Source organism: Arachis ipaensis, chromosome B09 (genome assembly GCF_000816755.2).
Source record: "Arachis ipaensis cultivar K30076 chromosome B09, Araip1.1, whole genome shotgun sequence".
NCBI classification, from domain to species: domain Eukaryota; kingdom Viridiplantae; phylum Streptophyta; class Magnoliopsida; order Fabales; family Fabaceae; genus Arachis; species Arachis ipaensis.
The window spans coordinates 10,342,476-10,368,361 of record NC_029793.2 but is presented as its reverse complement, the minus strand read 5'-3'; the positions used below and the strand labels follow the sequence as shown (position 1 = coordinate 10,368,361).

The 25,886-nt window shown below is 34.6% G+C and overlaps 3 protein-coding genes across 7 annotated transcripts; 1 reads left to right on the top strand and 2 right to left on the bottom strand.

Annotated features, from left to right (window-relative positions):
* LOC107614976 lies at window positions 9,461–9,884 on the top strand. The gene is made up of 2 exons (XM_016317099.1): window positions 9,461–9,563; window positions 9,661–9,884. The coding sequence occupies exons 1-2, from the start codon at window positions 9,461–9,463 to the stop codon at window positions 9,882–9,884; spliced, it is 327 nt and encodes a 108-aa protein (XP_016172585.1).
* Window positions 11,818–14,996, bottom strand: LOC107616621. Of its 5 annotated transcripts, none has more exons than XM_021111557.1 (4): window positions 14,136–14,990; window positions 13,891–14,044; window positions 12,495–12,630; window positions 11,818–12,072 (listed from the first exon to the last, which is right to left on the bottom strand). In XM_021111557.1, the coding sequence occupies exons 1-4, from the start codon at window positions 14,171–14,173 to the stop codon at window positions 12,035–12,037; spliced, it is 366 nt and encodes a 121-aa protein (XP_020967216.1). In that variant the 5' UTR covers window positions 14,174–14,990; the 3' UTR covers window positions 11,818–12,034. The 5 variants fall into 5 exon arrangements, 4 of the variants coding, with proteins under 4 accessions (XP_020967216.1, XP_020967217.1, XP_016174063.1 ...); XM_021111558.1 differs by having other exon boundaries at window positions 12,495–12,627; XR_002354121.1 differs by having other exon boundaries at window positions 12,495–12,885; window positions 13,891–14,996.
* LOC107614975 lies at window positions 24,443–25,417 on the bottom strand. The gene has a single exon (XM_016317098.1). It carries the CDS (start codon window positions 25,415–25,417, stop codon window positions 24,443–24,445), a length of 975 nt encoding a protein of 324 aa, XP_016172584.1.

Sequence of the window (25,886 nt, the reverse complement as noted above, 5' to 3'; positions counted from 1 at the left end):
ATTATAGAATTAAAAATAGATTATAATAATTTCTATCTTTCCCAAACATACAACATAGCCTCTATAGGCAAGTTTCTAAATTTTAATATGTACATACACATCATTAATATTTTTCAAAAATAAAAGGGGAAAGAGAAATCTAAACCAAGTGAAATACAGAACTTAAGATAACTTCACCGTCTTCTAGACGAACTCCAACTCACTACGGAGCACCAAGACCTGCATCTAAAAAATAGTGGATATATACGGAATGAAAATCCCTAATTCATGGGTTTCAAGTAAAGTAAAAATGTCAAATAAATACAAAATAAGATAACAAGAAACTCACTAAGCAATCTTCAACTTCACACGTCATTATTTCCATCCTAAGTTCTTGCCAATCCGTAATCAAGCAACTATCATAGAAAATTATAATCTAACTCATCTTTCTCTAAGTTCCATAGTCCTCCAAACACCAAGGAGAACAGCTCTCAGCGTCAACCGATACCAGCATCAGAGACCTCTCAAATATACAAATACAAGTAAGGCAATCAAGTAATACACAAGTAAATTCAAATAAAGCAATTAGCATATAGTCATTTAATATATAGTCATTTAATATGTACAAGTAAACAAAATCATGACAAGTAGCAAACTCAAACAACTCAATCAAATGCAGATGATGCATGTCTGCCCTATTGATGATGAGCTCACGTGTCGGTTACTTTGTCAGAACCCGACACATCCGGTAGCTAACCCGGATATCGTCCTATTGAAAACCAGTGGATGGTAAACTACCACGATCTCCACCATTACGACTGGTACACCACCACGATCCTTGCAAGATTTTCAATTAAACACGTACATCTTAATCAGAGTTAATTCCATTATCAACTCCACTGCATCTACTCAAATGCGTACATCTTAATTAGAGTTAATTCCATTATCAACCTCTTTCTCAATTGTATTTCATTCCGTTCATAATCATAATCATCATCATTCATCACCATACCTCATTCATACTCAATCATCATCCTCATCATTTTCTCATAATCATCCTCATTATATCTTAATCATAAACCATTATCGTCATATCTCATTCATACTCAATCATCCTCCTCATCACACCTTAAACATAAACCATCATCCTCATGTCTCAATCTCATTTAGTCTCATTTCTAACTCTTCTATCCTCTATTCCACCGGTTCTAGACTCATAACCGAAAATAAAATACTCATTTAATTCATCCAATACACTCTCGCTCGTCCCATACCCTAACACTAGCTAGGAAATCTTAAACAAGTGTTACGAAAATTTACAAGCTTACCGGAAAGATCAAACAGTTAAAAATAGAATTTTGTATAAAAAAGGCTTGTGCGTATGCATCATTGCTATGCGTACGCACAGACCAGAACAAATCCCCAACGTGTGCGTGCACACCATAGTGTGCATACGCCCAACTTGCGAAAATCCCAGGGTGTGCATGCGCACACCCCTCATGCATACGCACGAGTCTCAACACACGCTTTGCTCTGTGCGTGCACACGATAGTGTGTGTGGACACACAAACCAGAAATTCTGATTTTCTGCAACATCTTAGAGTTCAGTTTTTTATACCTAACTTTCAACATTCATAACTTTCTCTATAAAATTCTGTTTTTCTTCATCTTTAAACCGTTTTAAAGTTCTTATAATCACCTTCAATTTAAGACAAAGTTCACTCAAATCCAAATTGCGAGAGCCAAATCATGACCCACCGAAGTTGGTTAAAATTCTGATTTTACTAAAAATTCAAATCCTCTAGTTTTTCAAAATTCTCAATCCAAAACCAACCAAGATGATATCAAATTCATCCATAACAACTTCAAGATACATTCTTTCATTCTCTACCTCTCTAATCATTCATCACCTAACAAATTAACTTCCACTTTCTAATCTATCTAACAATTTTCATACATGCATGCCCATAAAAAAATTCGGAGAGTTAAAGTGTCCGGTCACATCTTGCGATAGAAGGTCAATAATGTCTCAATTATACAAACTAAATAGAATTTTAAGTCAATATTCTCAATGTCATCATCACTATCATCACCTCATTCTTTATAATCTCAAGATTTACTTATCTCAACTTCAAGCTAACTCAAATAAAGCGTAATCATTCATAACCACGACAATTCAACTTAACACGGCATAACCCTCTTTTCTCCTTCCTTCTCCCTCTCCATTCTTCTCCGTTTCCCCTCACTTCTCTTTTCTTTCTCTGTTTCTCCCTCTTCTTTCTCCCTTTTCTTTCTTTGTTTTTCTATTGCTGCCGCCGTGTGTTTGGTAAAATTAAAAGGAAAACATAGGTGGCTAGGGTTAGGTTAGAAGGGGTTAGGGTTAAGGTTTAATTTAGGAATATTTGGGTTAATTAGAATTTGGTAATTCTAATCAAATTAGGGTATATTTTATTAATTTGAAATCTAATTTAATCCGTTGAAATTACTTTAAAAATATTACTTAATTATCAATTTGCTAATTGACTTTTAATCAAGTATTCTAATTTAAAATTAGAGATAATATAATTTATTTTTTTTGTTTATAAAATTAAAATATTAAATTCTAAAATCTCAATCTTCTAACTTCTTATTATTTTACAACTACTAAACTTTATAATTTAAAAATAGAAAATAACTCGATAATTATAAAATTGGATAAGAATTCTAATTTAAATAGTCAAAACCTCATTATTTTCAAATTTCTAAAACTTTAAATTGTAAATAGGAAAATAGTCAATAATGATAAAATCTCATAAAAACCTTAATTTATTTTAAACTTAATTTATCAAAATTTGTTTTAATTATCTTTAATAAAATAATTTTTTAGGTTAAATTCTTTAATAGATAAATAAATTGAAATTAACTTATAATAAGATTTTTCAAAAATTTTGGATCTTACATTAATTTTTGAGGTTAAATTTTTTATTGAACAAATAAATTAAAATTAACTTATAATAAGATTTTTCAAAAATTTTGAGTCTTATACCAGAGACACACCATAGCTAATTATTGGCTACTCCTAATTAATATTCACTGTTATTAGACTATTAACTAGTTTATTGTCTCCTCATGAATGTCTGTGTAGCATGTTCCTCTCCAAATTTCATCATGGAACTTTTGTCTAAAATGGCATGTTTGCATGAGAAAACTTTCAATTAATTTTCAAAATAAAACCTTGTTATACTATCATCATCCAAGTTTCCTGTTTTTGCAATCTAGTCTTATGTATTTATCAATTTATTTGATTACAGCAGAACAATAAAAAGCAGTAAATATAACTTGTTATCTAGCTTTTTTTTTTAATATTGATAATAATTAATTATAATAGGAGTACATAAAGAGTACATAAAATTAACTACAAAATTTTTTTCCCTTCGCTGCAGTGTAGCACGATCTTCCACCGGAAGGGCATGAATAAGAGCTACGGTATAATTTAGTGTATTCCACGGATGAAGTGGTCCACTACCTCCTTCTTCAGATCCGTTCCTCATATCCCATCCTTATCCTCCTCGTCGGAATCCTCATTGAACTCTCTCCCAGCCATCCATATCATCTGAATCATGAACACTTTATCCCAGTCATTACATTCTATGTTAAAATCTACTGAATCATCTCCACAACCTATTAAATCATCATGCTTCTGCATTTACGAGAGGGAAAATTCACTTTCAAATATGAAGGGAAGTAAAATCTTATGATTTAGTGAGTGATATTGATGAGTTTTTTTGTAACTCTTAACTCACGTCTACCATTGTTTGAAGGCTACGGCAAATGAGAAATGTTTTCAGTTGGTAAAAGTATCTCAGGCTTATTGGAATCCAACTTCCAAGTTCCTTATCTTACATGAACATGCGGAGGAAATTCTAATTGAACATCAACAACAGTAAAACACAAAAAATTTGGTATAAATGCAATTAGTTAGAGCTTAGTGAGCTATTTAAATTTTTTTATTAGTTTAATATTGATGGTAATTAATTATAATAGGAGTACATAAGGAGTACATAAGGTTAATTACATTTTTCTTTTAAAAAAATGAGAAGAATCATTTTTTTTCTTTCTCAATTTTCACTCATCAAACCATTAATATCACAGTTTGAATAGTTTATGACATCAGATTTTTTTTTCATTGTGTGGTGAGTGTGGTTCGAATTAAAAAGTTGTGAATTGCCAATGATGTCATTTTCTTTCTTTCACTTATTTTTACTTCGACATTTTCTTTTTTCCTTTCTTACCTCTTCCCTGAATCTCATCGAATAGAGTTTGATGAGAGGTTAGTTCACATGATTCTTTCTTAGTGAACATAATTGTTTCAGTTAACGAGTAGGAAGGAAGAAGAAGATCTAAATCCTTATTACTCTGTGATGGTTTCTCAAAATGGCAGACATGGTAAACAGATTCTCGAGTGGTGATTTTGACAATCAAAGCAATGTCAATTTCCTCCATCGACTCACGAATCTTCAATTTCAAATTTCGAAAAGCAACACAAGTCTAATTCAAGATCAATCAAACCTTTATTTTAGTAGAGGTCGTTGAACTACAATGGCATGCTCTCATTGCAACAAGTACGGCCACACAGAAGATGTGCTATAAGAAGTATGGGTGCTCCTCCCATTTCTAGCAACGGCAGGAACATAACACCACAATCAATCACGTGATCATTGAGGTATGCTCAATGACAAACAATCCAAGCTCAATTGTCTGCAAGAGAATATTGGAACATCAAAATCTGAGTTTCCTCCAGAACAAAGATTTGCCTCGTTAGAATTGATCAAAGACAACAGTGTGCAACAACAACCTCATAATGCAAACCAAATTTTGACTAATTCCATTCAAACCTCCACTCCAAGTAAAATCATTACATTACATTTTAATACGAGAATTTTGAACATTATCACTCCAAAATCTGCACTATAGGTCATTGTGTAACACCCCAACTATCAAAATGTCACGCTTCCGGCTGCGCCATTCTGATAATTCGGGTATTACGACGACTCTTAAATTATTTAACACTAAAATATGAGTCTGTTCAAACTTAACACGTATTTTCAAAACGTACATCCATACTTTTAATACAAATTACAATACTTACAAAGAATATATATATATATATCAAATTCCTATGCATTACCTAATATAATTCCTATCCCTCTTACAAAATGTATAAAGATAAAGGCGAGAAAAAACATAATATCTAAAACAATACAATAAATCATATAAATAGAAAATAGGATAAACTCTTCGTGACTTTTCGTCCATATCCTGAAAAGGAAACACCTGTAGGGGAGTGAGAACATCGTCCTCAAAAGGGTTCTCACTATAGGGCTACAGAATTATTATAATAAAATACGTGAAAATAAAACCGTTACAGTGATTAATGACTGCCTTATGCATCTTTTCAAAATAATAGATTTGAAATCCGTTAATTCTTAAAAAATCCAAAAGCCTTTTTAAAAAGTTTTTTCTAGACAGTATGAATGACCGAGTTGTTCCAAGCATAGGTTCATTAAGTCTATGCTGAACCAGTTTAGTTTTTCATACTCTTCTAAACCAAAAACTCAAATCAAACATGGCCTTCGGCCCATCTCATAATCAACCACGGCCCTAAGCTCAAACAATTCAATCAACAATCAATCCGCCACAATCCAACCAATTTTAAGTCATAAACACAAGTAAGAATGTTCAAACACAATCAAGCAGTTACATCAAGTAGAGCAATTAGCAATTAAATATAATTATTCATATAGGCAAACCAAGTACAATATGCACACCCAAACAATGTCACATAGATGCATATGATGACTGCATGTCCTATGGCTGATGAGGCTCATCTGTCGGTTATCAAGCCAACCCGACAAGTCTGAAACCCTTGGACTCTCCCCCATCGCACATCCCATGAGTCTATGCATAGTTTTTTTCTCATTTCATTTATAATTCATACATTCATATATAACTTTACTCAATGGAGGTTATCAATTCCCGGGAATTTATACTTGCCCGGTCACCCTTACGACGTAGGGTCAACAGAGTATCGAGTCTCAACCTTGGAACACGTAGTGGCAAGCCACGATACTCTATCCAGAAAAACTCGTATCTCAGATCATTTGAGTGCATAAGCCAAATAATATTCATAATCATTCATCCATCATCATTTCCTCACTTCATTAACAATTCATATCAAACCAGTCATCATTCAAGCCATAAGTCACCTTTTTCTCAAATCTCTTTACTTTGAAACCAGGATCAATCCATTTCAGTCTTCACTTTAAAATCCTCAATTTCTCAAATCATTTCAAGCTCATAATCCAATTCTCTTTCAAGACTTAGTCACTATATCTGACATTTCCCAAAACTTCCAAAAGACTTTCAAATATCACCTCAAAAGGGAATTTTCTTTGAAAAGACTCAATCCTTCAATTTTAAATCATTCACTTGACTATTTTAAATTAGAATTATTAATTAAGAACCTTGGTAAAGACTGAAGACTCTAGGAAAGAATAACTTGCCTCATTTCTTAAACTCTTTAGAAATCTATGAAATCATAGTTACTAAATTTGAAGTCAATTGAGATAGAGACTTAAAACGAAAACCAAGGCATGCAAAATAATAGTGAAAATGAAACAAATTTTAAAACCAAAATTATTGAAATAAATTAAAATGGAGATTTAAAACCAAAACCAAAGCATGTTGAAAACATTAAGTTCCAAATCAATTCCATTTCATTCTTAAATCGGTAACCTTCTCAAAGGCCCAGAACTGTTTAATATTGTTAAATCAAAAGTTAAAGAGTATTTTAAAAGCAAAACGAACTTAATTAATCAAAGTTCAATTTCTTTCAAAATCCACTGAAACGTTTCTAAAAGTACTTCTTTAATCAAACTCCAAAACATAGGTTCTTTCATATTTAAATCGTTCTTAAAACAAAAACTTTCCATAAACAGATTAAATTCGAAATATCTATTTCTTAATAATCAAGAACCAAGCAATAGAACCTCTCAAATTCATCTTTTCTAAATCACATTTTAAAACAAAATCTTAAATTTCATGAAAATTCAGCAGCATCTCCTCTAAAACTTGGACTTTGCCACCTTTTTCAGGTCCCAACCAAATCTTTCCATAACCCCTTCCACGGGTTCAAAACCAAATCAGTTTAAGATCAGACTAATTCCAAAAAATTCATATTTTAAGAAGCAACTTCATTTACAATGGATTAAACTCAACTTCAAAACTGTAAAGAAAAAACTTTAAAGAAACGCTTCAAGAACCGTCCGTTTCACAAACCAAACAGTAATCCAATCAAACAAGCATTTATATCCATCCAAGTCAATCAAGCAATACATAAGATATATACAATTACTAGAAGTACATTTTCTCACATAACTACCCATATATAATAATTCCAATTTATAAAGTATAGTTTTCTGAAAAATACCCCTACCTCGATAAATCAAAACCATAACCCAAACATGTCAAAGAAATATTTTCCTCTCGACTCGTAATCAACGGCAACTGAAACCTCAGCTCCGCTTGCTTTATCAATAGCAGAAACAGCCTCAATCACTACATGCAAACTCGGTTTCAAATTCCTAAAAACGTTAACATCCCGAAAACTTAAAACGTATAACAGAAAACTAAAGGCGAGGATTCGAAATAGAGTACACTTAGGTAGCGTTTGTTTTTGGAGACAGTACACAAAGACATGGACATTAAATGTTTAAAACGTGTTTGGTAGCAGAGACATAGACAGTGGACATATTGTCTCTGGAACAGTTTTTTTAATTTTTGTGTCTACTCTTTTATGAAGGACAATGATGGACACGGAAATTAACAAAGTGGACACAAATTTTTTAATGAAAATTTTTTCCCATTTTATCCCTACATATTATTATTATTCCATTGTTACCATTTTTAAAATCATATCATAAGCCCTAATTTTATGTGTTGTGCAGCAGCCTTCTCCTCCGAGGTAATCTTTCCCATGCTCTCTGTTTCGTCTCTCCTTCTTCCTTCTCTTTTTCGGATTCTTTTTTCGTTTCACTTCCCAGGTCTAGCTCTTTGTCTCTTCTCTTTCTCTTCTTTCTCTCTGTCTCTTTCTTCTTCTTCTTATTTCTCTTCTTTCTCCGATGTTCTGTTGTTTAGTACTTCATCTTATTCTTCTTTCTTTTTTTTTTTGTTTCTTTTTCTTCTTCTTTACTGCTTCTCCTCTTCATTTTTTTTGCTCAACTAATTTAACTACAACATTTCAGAAGCAAATTATTTATTAGAGCTTGTCACAACTTTTGGAATTCACGTGTTCTTCTCTTTCTCAGTCACGCAGGTATATAACTATGCCTTTCCTCTTTGCTTCTTATTTTCGTTTGCATTTTTTTACTTTAAATTATTGGGTTCTTCTGGCTTCTTTTATTTTTATTTGTTTATATTATTTGTGAGTTGAAAATATAAAAATTGAATATGGACATGAAATTCTTTCTGGTGTCAAAATTTTTAATTTATACAATCCTACTGTGAATGAATGATTGAACATATTTTGTTCAGAATGGAATAAGGAATGCAAAAAAATTATATTGAACTCTTCTTATTTATTTGAATGCAAAAATAAAATAATTAGTCGGTGATGTTGTTATTTTTATTCTTATTGATTATTTTTAGTATTTATGTTATTTTATAATAAATTACGATTTATATTTTTTATCTGTTGTTAGGGAAGAATGGAACTATTGGACCAATCTGAACAATTTAGGCAATTTCTTTTTTTTTTATTTTATGATTCAGGTTGAACTTGAGACAGCCACAATATTATTTTTGATGTTTGCATTTTTTTATTTGAGAAATAAGAGAAGGAGACATTTGTTGATTAGGAATAGAGAAATTAATACTAATCCCTTAAGACGGAATGTGTTAAGCCGCATCATAGGAGGAGGCGATAGAAATTGTATTTGGGAATTAAGGATGAGCGTAGATGCATTAGGAAGATTATGTGAGTTACTTAAAGTTCAGGGTGGATTAAGTGATGAATGTCATGTAAATATACCTGAGCAAGTGATTATATTTTTAATAATTTTAGCTCATCATAAAAAGAATCGCACACTCCAAGTTAGATTTTATAGGTCAAGAGAAACAATAAGTAAGTACTTTAATAAAGTTTTGTCGTCGGTAATATGTGTCCAAACCCTGTTGTTTGCAAAGCCTGTTCCTGTTCCAGATGACTACATAGATCCCCGATGGAAATGGTTCAAGGTATGTCTAATGAAGAAACGCGGTTGTGGTTTTGTATTATATATGGTATAGAGATAGTTTTGAACCTTCAATTTCTTTGCTTTAGAACTGTCTATGAGCATTAGATGGAACATATATAGATGTGATTGTCCCTGAAGAAGATAAATCAAGATACAAAACAAGAAAGGGTAAAATATCAACCAACGTCCTAAGCGTATGCAATTGAGATATGAATTTTGTGTACGTACTTAGTGGATGGGAAGGATCCGCATCGGATTCAAGAGTCCTTAGAGATGCAATTTCACGTCGTAATAACCTCAAGATACCAATTGGTATGTAATAGTTAAATTTTAGGTAACAAAAACACTTCAAAATTTTTAATTCATACAATTTTCTTAATCCTCATAACGTGTCTCTTTTGATTTATAGGGAATTATTATTTAGTGGATGCTGGTTATACTAATTGCAAGGGGTTTCTAGCACCATATAGGCATACTCGATACCACGTACAAGAATGGGCCTATGGTAGAAATGCGCCTAGAAACTTTCGAGAATATTTTAACAAGAAGCACTCTTCAGCTAGGAACATTATTGAGCGTTGTTATGGTTTATTGAAGAAGAGATGGGCAATTTTGAGGAGTCCTTGTTTCTAGCAAATCAAGACAAAATAGAATAATTATTGCTTGTTGTTTATTACAAAATTTTATTCGGCTTAATATGGACTCCGATCCTGAGGAGGACATATCACTTGAGAATGAGCAAGTGCTTATTGGAGAGGAGCATGATGATAACCAAGATGGCGACGATGAAATTATTGACAGTGTAGAGGGCAGCAATGAATAGACTGTTTGGCGGGACAACTTAGCACATGAAATGTAGAATGAGTGGATGCATAGCCGAATTAATTAGTTGGTTTATTTCTTGTATGTGTATTTTATTTGAATTATTATGATAGTTTGTTGTGTTTGATTTTGTATTCTAATGATACATTATAAAAATAATGTCATGATATGCTTATGATATGCTTTTGTGTTGTATTGATACATTATATGTGTATTTTATTTGAATTATTATGTGTATTTTATTTAAATATATTGTATTGATACATTATAAAGATAATGTCATGATATGCTTAGGATGTTCAATTAAATTTTTATTGAGTTAATATAGATTGTAGGGACAAATGGATAGACATGTTTGGACTGATGAAGAGACAGAGGTATTTGTTGGTTTTATGGATGAGCTTGTCATTGAAGGAAGAATAGTTGATGCAGGTCAATTTAGGCCTGGATCTTTTGAGAAACTTGCTACAAAAATGAATGAGAGGTTTCCAGGTGGTGGTTTTCAAATAACTCATTGCAAAAACAAGGTTAAGAGGTTGAAAGAGAAATATCAATTTGCTACTGACATGGCAGCCTGTAGCGATTTTGGATGGGATGATGTGAAGCAATGTGTGGTTGTGGACAACAAAGAGATCCTAGCTGCTTATATGAAGGTTGGTTTACAAGTTTGATTTTGTTGAATTAATTTTATTCTACTTGATAGTCTGTCCTTCTTTGTTGATCTTTTATTTTTTATTTTTTCTAGAAACAAGGAGTAAGGTTGTATACTCCAAGAAAGCCTTTTCCCCTTTATATGCGCTTGGAAAAAATATTTTGTAAGGAAATAGCAAATGGGGATGCTGCTGTATGCGACAATGACGCTGAAGAAGAAGTGCAAATGAATGGGTATGAAGAAATGGACGAAGAAGATACGGATATCTTTAACTCAAACCATGATTGCAGTGAATCTCTACTCCAACAATCAAATTCTGTGGCTTCATCTTCTGGGAAGAAACAAGGAAAGAAGCCTTCCTCATTTAAAGCGGCAAAGGATACTAAGATGATGAAGGAGTTAACTGACACGCTGAAATTTGTGTTCGATCAACAGGGAAAGCGTTTGGATGCTTTTGCCCAAGCTATGGTAAACACTCGTGAGGAAAAAAAGGCTGGTGATATACTTAGCGAACTTGGATTCACTGATGATGAAGTTATTTCTATTGCACTCAAGTTCTCCACAAATCCTCAACTGGAAAAAATATTTTGGTCATTGGGAAATAGTCAGAAAGCCGGATTTATTAGAGCTATATTGCATACTTAGAATTAGAGTTAATCTCTTTTAGAGTTATCATTTCATTTTGTGCAGATTTAGGTTCAAACATGTATAAATTTGAATGCAAGATTTTGTTGATGTTAGTGCATAATTAGTTTTAAGTATTGGTTTTAATTATGTTACTACAGAAACTTGTTCAAAATGGGTGCTTAATTAATTTTAGTTTTTTTCTTCAATTTGCAAATGTTTTTTTTATTTATGTTCAATTAGAATTTTTAGTCAACTGTGCAGAATATAACTTTATTTATGTTAATCATGTGCAAAAGTACTCGCTAGAAATTAGGGGTGGCAAAACGGGTCGAGCCCGTCGGGCCGATCCGCTAAACCCGCTAAAAAAGGCGGGTCGGGGGGCGGGGCGGGTTGGGGCGGGCCAGCCCGCTTTGCCACCCCTACTAGAAATGATGAAATGACAATAATAAAGTCACATGAGGAGAGTAGCACAAAAATATCTAGCTCTATCATGTACACGCTCAAATCTAAAGTTTCATCAAAATTTACAGTTGCTAGCCTTGATGTCTATGAGCCTATGAGATTATTAGATGACAAGCTATCCACCAGCAATTGGCCCCCCAAGACCTTTCTTCATAACCTTCATGCTGCTGCTTTTCTCTTCTTTTCCCTTAGCTCATTTTCTTCTAGGAATTTTCTTTCTTCACCTTAAGCTTTCGACACCTTCACCTTGGTAGAATTCTGGTAGGAAGATCAACCAGTGTTAGATTAACAACTGTCAAAATTACCAAATTAAATGGATGACACGAATCTTTCAAACTGAGATGGATATGAACATAATGGACAATAATATAAGGCCACTTGAAACAGAGTTCCCTCTGGCCCTTCGCGATATATAACACGAAACTCTTCATTATCCTATTTTATCTGTTTAAAGAAGTAAAATTACAACAATGCAAATTACTGATTTCAAGTTCTATATCTAAAAGGATGGACAATAAAAATATAGCATAGTTATAGTGTAGATAGCATACTTTCCAATCAGTGTGTGATGGTGTACTTGTACTAGACCCTTTACTATATTCAGAAATACTCATCAACTATAGTACTAATAAACATTCAATCATTACAAAGCAAATATGGCTAAGGAATGCTCTTAGTACCTTGTTGTTTTGAAGAATGCAAGAGTTGAGTCTGAACAAGGTTTTTGAGCATGTGATAATTTGTCATATGAGGTGAGGCAAGAGTGTTGTCCAGCCTCTCCCTATACTCCACAATCTCTCTTTTCTTCTCCATCTTCTTTGCATCTCCAAAGGAAAAAAACACAAGAAAGTCCCTTTTACTCAAAAAGCCACAACCTTTCAATTTTGTTAATGTTGTTTATGAATATTCTCCAACATCACACGAATCACTGTCGGTAACATATCAACCAACACATATAAAAATAGCATTTGTTGCACAAAATGGGTGGGTGCAAAAAGGTTTCTTTCACCCCATTATCATAAATGGAGTTATTAGTACTCGAAAGTAACAATTGAAACTCTGGAACTAGACCTGCATAATAAATGAAACTGGCCAAAGGGTGAGTAGTTACCTCCACATTCCACACCAACTCACCCATGAAATTTTGCTAGCAGAATTTAATGAAACCACCACGTGAGTAAAACCAAACTCACCTAAATTTCATGATAAGCTCAATTCATATAGTCAAGTACTAATAATAGTATCCAGGTAGTAAATTTTGATCAAAATTTAATATTGCACTTACATGAAACTTTGCTCAGTTTGGCTTTGAATGACAGAAAAAGATTGAAATTTGCAGAAGCTAAATCAATGAAAGAATTATTGATTTGATGATATGATAATTAGAAGAATATATAGAAGATATTTTCTTTATAGTGGGGGGCAACAAGCTAACAAGAACCGCACAAAATAGTAGAATCTCGTAACTCCCAACCAACTCTAACTATTATGAATATTGCTAAGCATTAGCTCCTTAATTACCCACTTTTAAGGGTTTAACTAATGATGTATATTTACATGAGTTTGATTTTGAGTAAACAATCAACCCTGTCTTTATTCTTTCTTCAGTAAAATATGACCAATGGGATAGTAGCATTTCTTGCAGCAAAGACAATATAGGAAACATTACCCAAATTCATTCATGATGAAGCTCATCCACATACACATACATAGCCATTCTAGATATAGCTCAAATATTATAACTAGAAACAATAATCAATAACAAAGATGATTCACAACACTGTCTATTTTTCAATAACAAATTTCTTATTGTATAAAATATAGTGTTCCAGCATGGAAGTGCTCATAAAACTAATAATGAAATCCATGAGCCAGCATTTTGTCATGAAAGTGCAGTGCTTTTTCAGCGTTACCACATAGACAGAGACCTTTGATGATTGTTGTCAATGTTACGATATAAGGCTGAAAATCACTCTTGAAAATCTTTGCAAAAGTAGAGACAACAAGAGTGATCCAAACCATTCCGCAGGAACAATTGATTAAGATATTCAAAGTAAATAAGTTGGGAGCGATTACCCTGGATTGCAATTGCTGAAAAAGGGAAATGGCGGTGGGCAATGGTTGGTCTGGCAAGAGATCCCAAAATCTTGAGGAATTGAAGGATGGATGGAGGGCGACACATAAAGAGCATGCGAGTGAAGGAATCAACAGCTTCATCAAGTGATTGGGGCTGAAAGTGAGAGTGTAGGGATGAAGTTGGAGGGAAGCAAAGACCGAGAGCAGAGTGAGGAACAAAATTTGGGATTTGAAGAAGAGTGTACTTTAACATGATTCGTGAGAATGGGAACAATGACAACATTCTTGCAATCAAGAGAGGTATGGTAAAACGGAATGCGATGTGTTGAAGAGTAGTCCACCAGAGAGAGTGAGAAGAGTTTAGCGAAGGGTTATGGAGGGCAAGGATTAGAGATACAGGGAAGGAGGGGAGGGATGTCTATTTTAGTAATTTTATTTAATATTTTAGTCTTGTCCATGTGTTTCCATGTGTATCCAAACATAATACTGGATATTACAACATTAGTGTCTTGTCCATCATATCCAAACACAATACACAAACAATAATTTTTAATGTCTCCGGCCTATTGTCTCTGTCTCAGTCTCAGTGTCATGTTCTGTTCTATCTCTAAAAACAAACGCAACCTTACAGTAGCAGCAAAATTGAGCAGCCGCAATCCCGAGCTGTCTCGACGGTAGCTCCGACAGCAGCCTAGAAACTCTGGTGGTTCAACGGCAACCTAAAATTTGACATGCAAACCTCGGAGCTCGACCGTAAGGTAATCAAGATCTCAACCTCGTCAACAAACTTTAACAGAACATTAACACTGAGAGTTCCGAAAAAGGAAGTTATCGTGCTCAGGAAGGATGCCAGAATAAAGCGGTGGTAAAGGCGTTTTGTGTCTCGATGGCAGCTCCATGGTGGACTAGACTAGCGGCGACGGCGAGCCGGGTGGTGGCGGTGCGGACAGCTCCTCCTCCCCTGGCACTCTCCCTCTCTCACGGGTCTCCCTCTCTTCCTCTCCCTTTCCTTCTTTCCCTCTTCCTTTCTTTTCTTCTTTCTTTCTTTTCTTATTATCTAAAGTGAAGCTAATGAGTGTTAGGGTACGGGGAAAGGCTACGGCGCTGGGAGAAGAGTGAGGGTGAGTTAGGGTAGAAAATTAGGTTTAGATAAAATTAGGGTTGGGTTAGATATTTTTAAAATAAAGGTAATATGTAATTTTTATGAAACAAATAAGAAGTAAGATAATCATAAAAATCAAATTAAATATATAAAATAACTAAATATAATAAATCATAAATAATTTATTAATAACTTTTTAAAATTCGGGATTTTACACATTGACTCCGGTGCAACAGATTATGTGACTTTCGACTTAAAATTTTTTTCAAGATTTCAAAATATTGCTCCAATCAATGTGATATTGCCAAATGGGACCAAAACTGTCAGCACCATCATTGGCATAATCACATTTTCTAAAAAATTTTTCTCAAAAATATTTTGTACATTTCCTCCTTTGATTTCAAACTAATCTCTATATCAAAATTAACCTCAAACTTATATTGTCAACTGTTAATCGATGATAAGTATTGTGAGATATAAGATCAATCCAGATCGAAAATGATTGGCATTGCTAAGTGTAGAGAAGGGTCCTATACAATTAGTAGAGAACCAGAATTCTCTCACTTTCCCCTCCTCCAATAAAGCAAGCTTCATTGGCAGCAATTACGACTACTACTCATCCCGCAGCACCTTCATACACTGAGCACAACAACATTTGGCATCTTAGATTAGGACACATACCCATGTATAAACTGATTTTACTGAAGAAATATTATCCTTTTATAGATTGTATTGCTTCAAAACTTCCTTGTGACTCATGTCATTTTGCAAAACAAAAGAAATTATCTTTTGATCTTAGTACAACTGAAATAAAAGATCGTTTTAAATTAGTATATATGGATATCTTGGGTCCCATTTTTGTCCCTTCTAATAAAGGACATAGGTATTTTTTTACTGTGGTGGATGGTAAGAGAAGATTCACTTGGATTTTTTTTTATGAAAACCAAATTTGAGGCATCACAATTAGTTACTAATTTTGTAAATTTTGTCATAGTACAATTTGAAAAACAAGTTTAAGTGTCTAAGGACTGACAATATGGGTCAAAATTCACTCTAAAATTCTTTTATGCATCGACAGGCATTTTACACCAAACTTCTTGTATAGAAACACCAGAACAAAACGGAATTATAGAGTAAAAACACCAGCATATTTTAGGTGTTGCTAGAGCACTGTTATTTCAATTGGGAATTTCACAGTGTTTTTGGCAATATACAGTTGCTCATGCTATTCACCTAATTAATAGACTGTCTAGCACTAAACTGGATAATGCTAGTGCTTATAAGCTTTTGTATGATAACTTAACTAATCTTTCATATTTAAGAGTATTTGGTTCTCTTGTATATGCCTCCACATCAACACATTCAAGAACAAAATTAGATCCAAGAGCCAGGAAAATAACTTTCTCAGTTTTAAATTTGTAACAAAGGGTTTTCGACTTATAGATTTAAAATTAAAGGAAATTTTTATATCTAGAAATGTAACTTTTTGTGAAATTCATTTTCCATTTTTACATTCCACTAGTACTGATATTTCTGCGGTACCCACTCGTACTCTACAATGCATTGATCTTTTTTAATATGATACACCATCCACACATCATTTGCAATCACCCACACATACCACACTCACAGATTCAAATGAACATTTCTCAAGTTCAATGTACTTACTAATTTTCTCACACACTATTGCACTCATTACTACACCACACACTAACAATGCACATGCATCACAAAACTACGATATCACACATGACTGCGTCACTAGAAAATCTGAAAGAATCAAGAAATCGCCTGCTTATTTAAAGGACTACCATTGTATGATAACCCACGCAGCTCACTCTAGCAACTTTGCCAACTCTAACTCTTTATATCCTATCTCACAACACTTGTCATATGATAAAATAACCCCAAAATATAAGTCCCTTCCTCTAGCCATCACCTCAAATCTGGAACCTAGCACTTATGAGAAAGCGGCTGCACATGAATATTGGAGAAAGGCAATACAAGCTGAATTGACAGCTCTAAATCAGAACAGAACTTGGTATTTCACTGAACTCCCAAAAGGCAAGAAGGTTGTAGGTTTCAAATGGATTTTTTGGATAAAATTCAATCCCGATGGCACCATAGAAAGGCACAAAGCGAGACTAGTTGCAAAATGATTTACTCAAGTGCAAGGAGTGAATTATGGTGATACTTTTAGTCCAGTTATCAAAATTATACTTTACGAGTCCACTTAAGCAAGTGTCAGAGATTAGAATATTACTTTGTACATGCGGTAACTCATTGACTAACATCAAACTCTTAAATGTGGCTCTAATCTGCCATGAATAGCAGTGGTTATTGATATAAAAGCAGGATGATTATTGAGCTTGTAGTTAGATTAAGTGTGATTAATTAAAAAGGACTTTGTTAGATAGACAATAATTTTTGTAATAATGTAAAGAATGAGTTCTAAAATTGGCCTAATAAAATAAAAACATACTACACTCTTAAATTATCCACCTAAATTTTAATATTAGATAACCATCTACACACCTAATGAATTGAACATCCGATATATCCATTATTCACATTGTTTAGTATTTTTATTGTCTACTTATACTTTTTCAATTAAAAATTGAGTAAAGTGATAAATTCTAAAAATTTATATTTTGGACAAATTAATTCTTAAAAAAAATACTAATAAAATATTTTAAAACAACAAACATAAATAAATTAATTTAAATTAAAATTTTTTATTCTAATCATAAGAGCTCATGTTAAATGCATCACGATTTTTTATAATTTGTGTCTTCTTATTTACCTGCAAACACTTCCACTATAATAAGATATAAGGTATCATACAGTCAAACACGCGTTCATATCTAATCCCCATTCCCTTCCACATGTTTCCCTTTTGGTTATTTTGTCCTATGTTTTTTTTTTAATTATCATTTTTATTAAAATTTAATTAATATTTAATTATTAAAAAAAAGTGTACAATATCATATTATTAAATATAATTTTATATTAATTAAAATATTAATGATAATTAATTAATAACTATAAATTATATGTTTGAGGATATATGGTGAAGCTTTGCAATTAATAAGGATATGTGGCATTACTTTTTTTTTCAAAAGATAAATTTTATTGGTGTAATAAAATAAAAGGCCCATTTTGGGCTTACAGCAACAGAGAAATGGGAATTCTCCAACTAAGTAAAAGTATTAGATGTTATCTCCTCATTAAGACATAGAACGTGAAAAAGGGTAAAGTGAAAAAGGAAGAGTTTTTGGAGAAGGAGTGTCGTTCTTGGAACTTCATCAATGGAGGTGAGTCACTGCTTCCAAAGTTCCAGATCTTGCAATAGCTACTACTTCTTGAGGAGAAATGACTTTGACTTCAAAAATTCTCAAGTTCCTCATCTTCCAAATCTGCCAGGTTAGTATTGCTGCCAAATGAGTTTCTTTTTGCATCTGCCTATGCTCTTTGAGTTGTTCTTGGAGCCATAACCACCATCTCCATGTTTCTGTTTCTTGGTTTGTCCAGAGAAGGCTTGCTATTTTCCAAGCATTCTTTGATTCCGGATACTGGGTGAGACAGTGGGGAATTGATTCTACTGTAGCATCACAACGATTACAGATTGGGTTCACCATTTGGATTCTAGATTGCAATCTTTCTTTAACTGGTAAACCTTCATGCATTACTTTCCATAGAAAAATTTTAATTTTGGGCTGGCATTTTAACTTCCAAATTGAACTCCAGATTTCTCTTCTTCTGCATTGTTCCGGCAAAAATTCAACTGGTGCATGGTAGAACTGAAAGGCCAACGTATATCCAGAGGCAACCGAGTAGCATTCATTCTTCTCTTTACTCCAGGTAACGATATCTTCTGTTGTTCTGATGCCTGTGTTCATGATTGCCTGCGCTACTTTTTGTGTGAATGTTGAGGTGATTAGATCTTGATTCCAATTTTGATCTGGAAGGAGTAGTTCAGAAACCCAAATCGGGTGATTGTGTGAATGGTTGATAATTTGAATTTCATTTGGTTGAATTTGCTTTATCCAGTTATCCTCTAAGATTTTAACTGAATGTCCCCGTCCAATCTTCCAAAAAATGCCTTTCTCCAAAACTTTTCTACCTTCCAGAACACTTTTCCAGCCCCAAGATGGATTATTACCTGTTTCTGCACGTAGAAAGGTTGAAAATTTAAAATATCTGCTTTGATAGACCTTGTAAATTAGAGAGTGAGGTCGAGAGATCAGCCTCCAGCCCTGTTTTCCTAACATTGCCAAGTTAAAAGCCCTGAGATCCTTAAAATTCAGACCACCTTGGTTCTTTGGTCTACAAGCAATCCGCCAATTAATCCACTGCATCTTCCTCTTTGCGTTCTTTTGGCCCCAGAAAAACTGCATTATTGGCTTTTGGATGTCCTCTAATAGTGTCTCGGGGAGTTTAAAGCAGCTCAGTGTGTATAGAGGCACTGCAGTTGCCACTGCTTTTATTAAAACCTCTCTGCCACTAGCTGACAGCAAAGCTCACTTCCAATGCTGTAGTTTTTGCAAAACCTTGTCTTTGACAAAGTTAAATGTCTCTTTTTTTGATCTATTGACCACTGCTGGAAGGCCTAAATACTTGTTCTGGCAGCCAACATGTGGTATAGACAACAAGGCAGCTAGCTGATCACGGACTGATAGGGGAGTGTTCTTGCTAAAGAAAACAGAAGACTTATCTAAATTTATCACCTGACCACTCACTTCTTCATAGTCTCTAAACAACTTTAGTAAACTTTCGCAATCTTTCATTGTCGCCTTACTGAACAAAATAGAATCATCTGCAAAGAATAAATGACTGACCTTAGGGCATCTGGGGTTCAGTCTCAAACCAGAAAATTCTAGCCTCCGTTCTCCTCTGTGGAGCAGACGGGAAAAACCCTCTGCACAGAACAAAAATAGATAGGGGGAGAGAGGATCACCCTGACGTAATTCTCTACATGGTTTAAAAAAATCATGAGGTTGACCTTCCACAGTAACAGAGTAAGAAACCGTTGTCACACACTCTTTGATCCAGTCCATCCACTTTTTGCAAAATCCCATCTTGCTCATAATCTCCCACACAAAAGTCCACTCAACCCTGTCATAAGCCTTGCTCATATCAAGTTTTAGAGCCAATTCATAGTCTCCATAACTCTTATTCTTCAGAAAATGCATAAACTCATGCGCAATTAAAATATTATCGCTAATCAATCTTCCTCTAATAAAAGCACTCTGAGTATCACTTATCACCTGATTCATTACATGTTGTAGTCTGTGTACCAAAATCTTAGAAATGATTTTATAGAAAACACTACTAAGGCTGATTGGTCTAATGTGCTTCATAGTGTTAGCATTTATAATTTTCGGAATAAGGCAGATATTTGTATGATTGAAAGCTTTCAACAATTTACCTCCTGAAAAGAAACTCTTGACTGCACTAATTACATCCTTCTAAATTAGCTCCCAATAAAATTGAAAAAACTTTCCTGTAAACCCATCATCTCCCGGAGCTGAAAATGGATTAATAGAAAACACTGCTTCTTTAATTTCACTGTCTGTTACTGTTCTAGTGAGCATTCGGTTTGTGCGAGCATCTACCTTCGTAGGAATTTCTTCTAAAACTTCTGTAGGTTCCCTTGGATTGTCAGAAGTAAATAGATTAACAAAATATTCCTGAGCTACAGCCGCAATACCTTGTTGATCAGAGGCCACATTACCATTGTCATCTACAAGTTCTTGGATTTTATTCCTCCGGCACCTTGACTGAAATTTAGAGTGAAAGAACTTTGTGTTTTTGTCACCCCAATTATTGAAGAATAATTAACTCACTTGTCTAAGAAAGAAACCTCAAGCAAAATTTCAAGGCGAACTATGGAGGAACAAAATACGTAATCAAGAAACCTAGAGATGAAACCTCTAACGTTTCCCAAACCCCACAACGTGTTACCTATTACTTCTATTTCGTCCATGACAACCCATTAGTACTCTCATATACATAAATCATTAGTATTAAGTTGGCCAGACCTAATACCATGAGATATGCAATGATAGACTAACAGTGTTAATCATCAGACAGTCATGCATATCAAATCTAAATTCTTGTTATCAGAACAAGTTACTAAGCATGACAGACACTCAGAGTATGCAATGAAACATAGTCAGTCTATTCCCAAGGCTCTAACAGGAACGAACTGCTCTAATACCATAATGTAACACCTTAACTTCTAGCACGTCATGATCGTACTAAGAATAAGGCGTTACGACTCTATTTTCCTTTTATTAGCTATTTAATATTGAGCCTCTACACGTTAACTGATCGATAGATTTTAAGAGAAAAAAAAACGAAATTCCTTTTAATTTGGTATATACTTCAACTCAACTATGTCAGATAAACATATACTCACATAATTAATATTAATACATAATAATTATTCATACAAGACTTAAATACAACCTACCCCTCTGTAAAAATACAACACTTTTCAACATCAAGGGCGAGGGGAAATAAACCCAAAAGCAACTAGCCAAACAAGCCTTCTATTCGTCCGTAGCTTTTCAATTAGCCATCCTGTCTGTACCTCTGAAAATGATTTTTTAAAAATTTTGGGGTGAGAACAAAGCCACACGTTCTCAGTAGGGAACGTGAATGCCGCAATAAACAGAGTAAATACAAATAGCTAGTTCATATCACAAAAACAATTTCACTTAAAACAGTTTTAAATTCCTTTCTTTAAATCACGTTACTTACACAAAAATCCAGTCACATTAACAGTTCCTTATCCATAAACAACATTCCTAAATACATTATTAAGACTACAACACAAGTAAAATATTCATCAAGCACACAAGCAAATCACCAAAACAACAGCTCAATCACAAATGAACAATAAAGCAAACGCAATCAAATGTAAATGCGCAAACAAGATGATGCATGCCTGTTCCTAGCACAGGCCATGAGCTCATGCGTCGGTTGTCTACCCGCAACCCGACGTTACTCGGAGTGAACCCCGAATATGGTCCTTTTACTGTGTCAATTAGACACCTTGGCATCACGGTTACCCGTGTCAATTAGGCCTCATTATAATAACAGTTCAATGTGTATCACAGTAAGGAACAGTGCTATCAATTAGGCAAACATTCCCGCATTAGCAATCTCAAGCTATCAGTTAGGCGGGCCCTTTCGCATTAGCAGTTTGGCACAAAAGCCCATTCAATATAATTCTCAACTTTTATTTCATTCCTTGTTCCTCATTCTTTTTCTTTCCCTTTAAGTATCTTTTCCATCCTTTATTTCTTACTTTCTTTCCTTTCCATTATGCCTCCGCATCGTCTTACAACTAAATACACCTCCGCATCACCAAGTAGCTAAAAGTACCTCCACATCACCATGAAACTAGGCGTACTTCCGCATCACCATTTAACTTTAAACGTTTCCTAGGGATAACTTACACACCTTTGTTTAACTAAGTTCATACATTCTGCTAAATTTGGACATATCCTTTAGGTCTAAGCCAAGTTTCACCACGTTTGGATTAGAATTGAATTAGATAGCCAACTTAATAAAATCTGTTGCTGCACTAAAGGGAATTTAGAAAAAAATACAGCAAGCAGTTCTGTTTTTAATAAATCTGTAATAAATTCAATTCTGATCCATTACTTCTAAATTTTGGTGAGAATATACTTAAAACTCATAAGTTTTAGGACAAATAAATTTCAGATCCATAGCATCTCGTTTGGTTAATTAAAAGTCAGTTGGAAATGCTGCCCTGTTTCTTTAAATTAGTTCTGAATTTCCTGCAAACAGCCCAACTTCCAAGAGACATAACTAATTCTACAAAATAGAAATGGATGTGAAATTTATACTCACTTAAAATAGACCGATATATCTTAAAAACCCTTTTGGAAGAAACTCAAAATTCCAAATAAATCAAAAGTTATAGCGTCTGGAAGTTGGTACTGCAGAACCAGAAAACCAGAAAATTCTGCAGCAACCACTAAACTTCAAAAATTCATATCTTCCAAACCACTTGGCCAAATTCCCTGAAATTTTTATGGAGAAATCTTGACTTCTTGAAGTTTGACAGAAAAATAATTTGGATAAAGAAGTATGTCTAGATTTCTCCCAGTTTTTATTTTAAGCTGCTGCCAATTATGCAGAAAATTCTGCATTAAGTAATTTTAACAACCCTTCATACCATATTTTATATTCAAGCCTAAAATTCCTCTAAAACCATAATTCTAACTTTCTTTAAACTAACAAAATTTGCCCAAGAATGCTTAATTCAATATATCACCACTTCACATTATAGGTGCAACGTAATCATATTATCACAGCATCCATTCTTTAGCATCTCATCTATCACAACATATCTCAAGTTATGATTCATCAAATAAATTTCCAACAGCCATCGCAATATTCCATACTCAAAACCATCATCAACAAGTACTAACATCATGTATCACTTCAAAACACACAACATCATCAATAATTACTACATGAAATCATTAAACCAATCACCAATCACAGCTATGATTCAACTCAATTCCAACAACTATTCACACAAAGAAGCCATAAACTATTTGCAATTACTCATTTAATGTTATTGGCGTTCATACTTTAAAACCTTTATTTTTAAAACAAACCCCCTACCTTGATTTGTCGAACCCGTAGGAACTAACCGCGATAATCCCCTTTCTTTATCCCTTAATTTTCAACAGCGGCAGCAACCCTCAATGCAGCCAGAGCAGCGGCAGTAGCCTCAACTCCTTCAAGGCAGCAACAGCGACAACCGCACCAACTATGATTATCCCGGAGATGCATTAGCAATGAAGGTTTCGGAAATCGAAAAAACTGGAATTAGAACAAGGAGCATGTTCGTCAAATCGAGAAATAGTGGCAGCAGCTAAACGGTGGCAAGAATGGTGACTCCATGGTGGCGTGCAACTCGCCAGCGGCCGTTGTAGTGGCGGAGGTCCCCCTTCTCTCCCGTCACGTCACTCCTTCTCTTTCTCCCCTGTTCATCCGCGACGGTGATGGCTAGGGCTTCTCCCAGCAATGGCTCCTCCGACGATAATGGTTCCATCGACGGCAATGGCGGCGAGAAAGCACGATGGCGATGCGACAGCATCACGGCTCCACGATGGAATGGCGAGCTCGACGGTGACGATGGTCTTCGCACAGCAACGGCGCGTCTTTCCTCTGGCTCTCCTCCGCGAACTCACTCTCTCCTCCGTTTAAATTATATATAAAACTCTTTTATCTTTAATTACTAGAACTTTGAATTTTAATTAAACAAGAACCATTAATCTCAGTAAATCAAAAATATCTAATTATAATTGAAATTTATATAAAACCAAATTAATTTAAAACTTGAAGTCTCATAATCTTTCTAAAAAGAAAATCATATATATATAATTATAAATAATTCATTATTTATTTTCTAAAAATCCGGGGGTTTACACCATCTGCAGCTGCTCCTTTTTCTTTTTCTTCTTCCAATTTCCCCTGCACTCTTCGGATCTGCTGTTTTGAATTTGAATCTGCTGATTTTTGCCATTCATACAGTTTATGCCTGCAATGTTTTAGTTTTGTAGCCAATTTGAACATGGATGAGCCCACTACTTCCAAGTCCCAAGCATGTTTAACAATATTTGATACCTCTTCTTTATCGCACCAACGCTCTTGGAACCTGAATCTTCTTCTTGACCTTCTTTCTTCCTTTTCTGAATTAAGGAGCAAGGGGCAGTGATCAGATCCTGTACCATCCAAATGAGACACGAAACCGTTTGGATATTCTGCTCTCCATTCCGTCGACACAAGTGCTCTGTCTAGTCTTTCTTGAATAAAATTACCTCCGAACTGCCTATTACTCCATGTGAACTTCTTGCCTTCATATCCCATATCCACCAATTCAGCTTTCTTAATAAAATCATTGAATTTCTGAATGGATGATGCTGATTTCATCCTCCCTCCCTCCTTCTCATGGTGGGCCTTTATAGCATTGAAGTCTCCTACCACCAATCGATGCTCTCCCGAAGTATCCATAATCTGAAGTAGCTGTCCGAACTGCGCTTCTCTAATTGTTTCATCTGTGTGGAGATGCACAGCAAAAACTTCCCATGTCTTTGCATTTTGACTATCCTCCCATGCAAAGTGCACTAGAAAAGATTCAAAAGCTTTGATTTGCACCCTCGTTTCCTCCTTCCAAGCAACCATTAACCCTCCTGCATGTCCAATCGGGTCCAAGCAAAACAAATTCGAGAAACCAACATCCTTAATCACCCTCTCCACATGCGAGGTATTGTTTTTGGTTTCACAGAGAAACAATACCTCGGGGGAATGGGATTTAACAATCCCTTTAATGTTGTGAACTGTAAGGGGTTTCCCCAAACCCCGACAGTTCCACATTGTCATCTTCATGAATCCTTGGGTGCCAATTGTTGGGCGGCACCCTCCCCCTTCTCAGTTTGACTTGTTTCTATCGAACAATGCTTCTTACTTGCTACCATATCCTCCTTTTCCCTTGTTCTCCTTTTAACCCCTGTTACCTTGTTGCCCATTTTACCTCTCCTTGCCATCTGCTTCCAACTCAACTTGAGTTTTCCTTTGATCTCAGGTGAATTGGCCGAAGCACTAAAAGAGAGTATGCCATCTGAGGTATAATTCTGTTCTGAATTTTCTTCTCTATTCTCCATCTGTGCTACTTTTTCACTATTATATTGCTTTTCCTGAACTGACTGATCAGCAAGGCCCAAAATCCTCCTCTTCTCTTTCTGTGTTCCACTTTCCACCTCATCATCCTCAACTCCTTTTCGCGTGTTAGCCTCATTAACTGAAAGACTTGCAAAGCTTTTAATCAGGTTTAACGGAGTTGGTT